We start from the raw sequence: 5,058 nt of genomic DNA, 5'->3' as shown, positions 1-5,058 counted from the left end.
TCAGAAACATATCCCAAATGTAATAAAATTAAAATTGAATAAACTTTAGCTCAAATATTATAAACTCTTGCAGATCTGGGTTTTAAAGAGATTTTCACTGAATTAAGAAGTAGGAAGGAAGAAAGGCGGATAGCCTTCAAAATATAACCATGTATTAATTTACACAATAAAAAGACAGAAAAGATGGATAAATAAGAGAGGTTAAGAAAGACAGAAGATGGCTGCTCGTATAAAGCTGTATTCTGTGTTATGAATGGAAAGCTATGTGGAAGAAAGCAGCCCTCACCCCAAGACAGAATTTCTGGGGGAAACACTACCTCTTGTCTGAAAGTCATAAAAACATGGCCGCTAATATTCTGAATTTCTTGTATCTGGCCACTGTTGCCACGGCTACAATAATATGGGGATGGAGTGATCAGGGTGATGAACAGTGTTGGCGTAGTGCCGAACATGAAGCTTTTGGCAGTTTGATCAGTTTTAGTCTCATCTGTTGACATTTTGGAGGTATCTCCTAGATGGTTTTAGCAAACTACAACAGGACTTCTTCTGGATTTCTTCTCACCACTTGTCCATAAAATTCTCAGTTTTGGAGACGCACCAGAAAACTTGTCCTGTCGTCAGATTGTTCCACCTGAGCAGCTGATCTGTGCATCTCTTCCAGAGTTACCATTGTCACCTTGGCTGCTTCTCTCATTAAAGCTCTCCTTGTCCAACCCGTTCTGGCAGGGGTCTGCAAACTGTGGCTTTGGAGCCACAAGTGGCTCTTAGGACCTTCCACAGTGGCTCTAATAACTTAACTGGCTAAAGATGATAAATAGCCTACTAATAATTTTAAAATAAATATGACAGATGCAGAATTAAGCAGTTATTAAATGTTTTAACAGAATTGCTTTGAATTTCCACAACAGAATGACACTAAAGATACCAGTGATCATTTTTAGGTTGAAACTGTCAGTTCCCGAGGTTCAGTTTTCTCTGCACTGCTGATCAAATCTTTTTCTCTACATTTGAATTTTTCCCATTGTTGTAACATTGTAAAGATCTAGTTTTTCATAATGCATGTAATGTATTTCAGTGTTGGCTGCAGATGTTAAAGAAGAGACTCCTGAAGAACAGAGTCCTGAGGGGGAGCAGCAGGAGTCAGAACCCCTCCACATAAAGGAGGAACAGGAGAAACCCGGGGTCCATCAGGAAGGAGAGCAGCTCCTTGTGAAGGAGGAGACGGATACCAGGTTTCTATTCACTGATGCTCCTATCAACAGTAAGGATTTGTTTAGTTTGTTTGTGTCCATTCAGTGTTATTTATATACCGCCAATTACCAACATGTCATCTCAAGGCTCTTTCCAAAGTCAAATTAAATCAGATTCTCCAGGTTGGTCAGAAAGTTTCCTCTCTAAGGAAACCCAGCAGGTTGCATCAAGTCTCTCCAAGCATCATTCACTCCTCCTGAAAGAGCGTAGAGCCACAGTGGACAGTCGTCTGCATTGTTGATGGTTTTGCAGCAATCCCTCATACTGAGCATGCATGAAGCGACAGTGGAGAGGAAAACTCCCCTTTAACAGGGAGGAAAACCTCCAGCAGAACCAGAACCAGGCTCAGTGTGAACGCTCATCTGCCTCGACCCACTGGGGGTTAGAGAAGACAGAGCAGAGACACAGAAAGCACAGAAGGACATATTGACCCAAGAGTACTTTCTTACCCATCCTCACGACTTTCTACAGAAGCACCATAGAGAGCATTCTGACCAGCTGTCTCTCTGTGTGGTGTGGAGGCTGCAGTGCCTCCGACTGGAAGAATGTGAGGAGAGTAGAAGAGATCATCGGGGCTCCTCTTCCCTCCATTAAGGACATTTCATCTTAGCACTGTGTGTCCGGAGCCCATAACATCATCAGAGACCCCACACACCCCCACCATGGACTGTTCTCCCTGCTGCCCTCTGGGAAGAGGTTCCGCAGCATCCGCTGCAGGTCCACCAGGTTCTGCAAAAGCTTTTTCCATGTTGCCATCAGACTGTTGAAGTGCTGAAGCTATAAACTGGACTCTGTACCACATTGGCATATTTGCACATTTGCATCATTGCATCCTTATCTAGCATAACAAATGCTGCCGAACTCTCAGTTTCTAAAATGCATTCTTGCACAAATCATTTCTGCACATACAAATGATTTAAAAAAAAATACTCACCTGTACACTGTGATCGCACACTTTCACTGTCTCTTTCTCCTGCATTGTTTACATTTCAATTGTTTACTGTTAAATCACTGCTGCACTTTATCCTGTAATTTACTTGCCGAATGGTTCATAGAAACAGTGAAGCCTCTTCCTTAGAGGGATTTAGAAAAAGTGTGACCATTTCTGACTTACATCCATTTTTACTTGGCAGGTTGTGAGGACACAGGACATGAAAAATGGCAAGGAGAGTTAATACTTTTGCAAGAAATTGTAAACAAACAACATAAGAAACAACTATGCAAAATAATAAGAAAAAGTAATTTATTTTTATCAAACTGTGCCCCAGTTCAGGTTGAGATGAAAATATTTTCTAATGTCCATAATGTGTTTCAATTTTTCCTGCAGAAGATAAGCAGAAGCTGATTGTTAAAGAAGAAGCTTCTTTAGACCACAGACCTCCTGCCGACCTGCATGACCCAAAGCCCCCCCACATAAAGGAGGAAAAGGAAGGAGTCTACATCAGTCTGTTAGGAGAGCAGCTCAATGGGAAGGAGGTGATTAATGCCATCAGGTTTTCAGTCGCTCCTCCTCCCATAAATACTCTGGATGATGAACAGTCTCTGCTGCTCTCACAGCTTTATCCAGACCAAATTAAAGGCAGAGAGCTTCCAGGAGAGAATGATGGAGAAGAATCCATCAGGATACAAGATCATGGAGATGCTTTCATTTCTTCAGAGACTAAAGACCCTGAGAAAGATGAAGAGAACAGTGATGTAGATCACCCTCTGTCTGAGCTGAAGCATTTGTCAGACTCTGGATATAAGAAATGTTCTACAGTGAAGAAAAATGTGAACTCACGAAGGAAAGTCCAGACAGGAATTAAGCTTAGCTGCGAAGACTGTGGCAAAACATTTATTGTAAAATCTGTTTTAAGCAGACACATGAAAATCCACACAGGACAGAAGCCTTTCTGCTGTGATCTATGTGGAAATAGATTTAGCCGAAAAGGAAATTTAAACACACACATGATAATCCATACAGGACAGAAGCCTTTCTGTTGTGATCAATGTGGACAAAGATTTAGCCAAAAAGGAAATTTAAACACACACATGATAATCCATACAGGACAGAAGCCTTTCTGTTGTGATCAATGTGGACAAAGCTTTAGCCAAAAAGGACATTTAGACATACACGTGAGAATCCATACAGGACAGAAGTCTTTCTGTTGTGATCAATGTGGACAAAGCTTTAGCCAAAAAAGATATTTAGACAGACACATGATAATCCATACAGGACAGAAGCCTTTCTGTTGTGATCAATGTGGACAAAGATTTAGACGAAAAGAACATTTAGACACACACATGATAATCCATACAGGACAGAAGCCTTTCGGTTGTGATCTATGTGGACAAGGATTTAGCCGAAAAGGACATTTAGACACACACATGATAATCCATACAGGACAGAAGCCTTTCTGTTGTGATCTATGTGGACAAAGATTTAGCCGAAAAGAAAATGTAAACAGACACATGAGAATCCATACATGACAGAAGCCTTTCTTTTGTGATTCGTGTGGACAAAGATTTGGCAAAAAATTGAATTTAAACAGACCCATCAGAATCCATACAGGAGAGAAAATGGCTCTGCTATGAATACTTACTCTAAATCCACAGTTGTAGTTTGCTGTGAGAATTTTGTGTGTTGTTAAAGGCAACAGTCTTCACTGGCTGGTTTCTGCATTTTTCTAGTAGCTAATTTTTTAAATTTGTCTTAAAACATTTACAATTTTTTTATCACTGTATTTAAATTTTTCGGACTGAGGTGTAGCACAGGTGTGTTGTCAGTCTATGCCCACTGCTCAAACCACTAGGTACACCCTCCTTAGGTAGTGATATTTCTCTATGATTTTCTGATGTTTTACCCACGTTAGTAAGGGTATTCTTTTTCTGATTCATTGATTTTAGTTAATCTGTGGGTCCCCTACATCGAACCTCAGAATTTAATTTGGAGAAACATAGATGTTTATCCTTGATAGTTGTGTTATGTGCGCTGTGGCTGGTTAAGATAATGTTCACATACAGTTGAAACCAGAAGTATACATCCACTATATATAAAGAAACATAAGCTATTTTTCATGAAATCAGAATAAATCCTTCCCGTTTTAGGTGTGTTAGGATTACCAGAATTATTTCTATTCTGTAAATATCAGAAGAATGAATTACGTTTTTTGGACCTTTATTTTATTGCATAGCATACTTTTTCAGCACTCAGCAGAGAACTACCAAGCAATACATGGTGATCCAATTTCTCACTAAAGTTAAGAAACATCATCCCAGCTGATGAAACTTCTGAACTGTCCTGGCTTTGAGGAGACGTGTCCTCTGATAAGCACTGCGGGGGTCCCTGGTGGTTGGGAGGGAGTCCAACATTTAGCAAGGGTTTCTCGCTTGGGAGAAACCCTCTGTTTTATCAATCGAAGTCTTTGTATACTATTGCAAATGTCACCAGCATTGATCTTGCTTTTGTTCATCTCGGAAGTAAAAAGATCCCACATGAAGAAAGTTTGAAAACTTTTTTATGGTTCTTAATGATTTATCTCGGTTAATTCCTAAAAACCCAACCTGGGCTATTAATTAAAAGTTAGCTCCTGAGTTGACACTTGAGGATCTGTTTTGCTTGAGGAAAGATGGGTGCCCGGAGACTTCACCCCTACCCTGACATGCTTGGAGGGGCCACCCAGTCTGTTAAAATTAGGCTCCTGGGCTGTATCGAGCAGACAGATGCTTACAATTAGCCTCGTGAGACCATCCTGATCTCGCGAGCTTTCAAGGTTTCACTCGCAGATCAGTCTGGCTACTCTCCGTTAAAGAAAATTTGGAGCCGTT

The 5,058-nt window shown here is 40.6% G+C and overlaps 1 protein-coding gene across 1 annotated transcript; it reads left to right on the top strand.

Annotated features, from left to right (window-relative positions):
• Window positions 1–3,258: 3,258 nt before the first annotated feature.
• On the top strand, window positions 3,259–4,730 carry LOC118557751 (gastrula zinc finger protein XlCGF9.1-like; the record flags this gene model as incomplete). The annotated part of the gene is made up of 1 exon (XM_036128035.1): window positions 3,259–4,730. A coding segment is annotated over one exon (462 nt), but the record flags the coding sequence as incomplete, so codon positions are not given.
• Between the last annotated feature and the right edge of the window lie 328 nt (window positions 4,731–5,058).

This window comes from Fundulus heteroclitus, chromosome 24 (genome assembly GCF_011125445.2).
Source record: "Fundulus heteroclitus isolate FHET01 chromosome 24, MU-UCD_Fhet_4.1, whole genome shotgun sequence".
Lineage (NCBI taxonomy): Eukaryota > Metazoa > Chordata > Actinopteri > Cyprinodontiformes > Fundulidae > Fundulus > Fundulus heteroclitus.
Note: the sequence above shows the minus strand (reverse complement) of the source record. Positions and strands in the feature narration are given on the sequence as shown.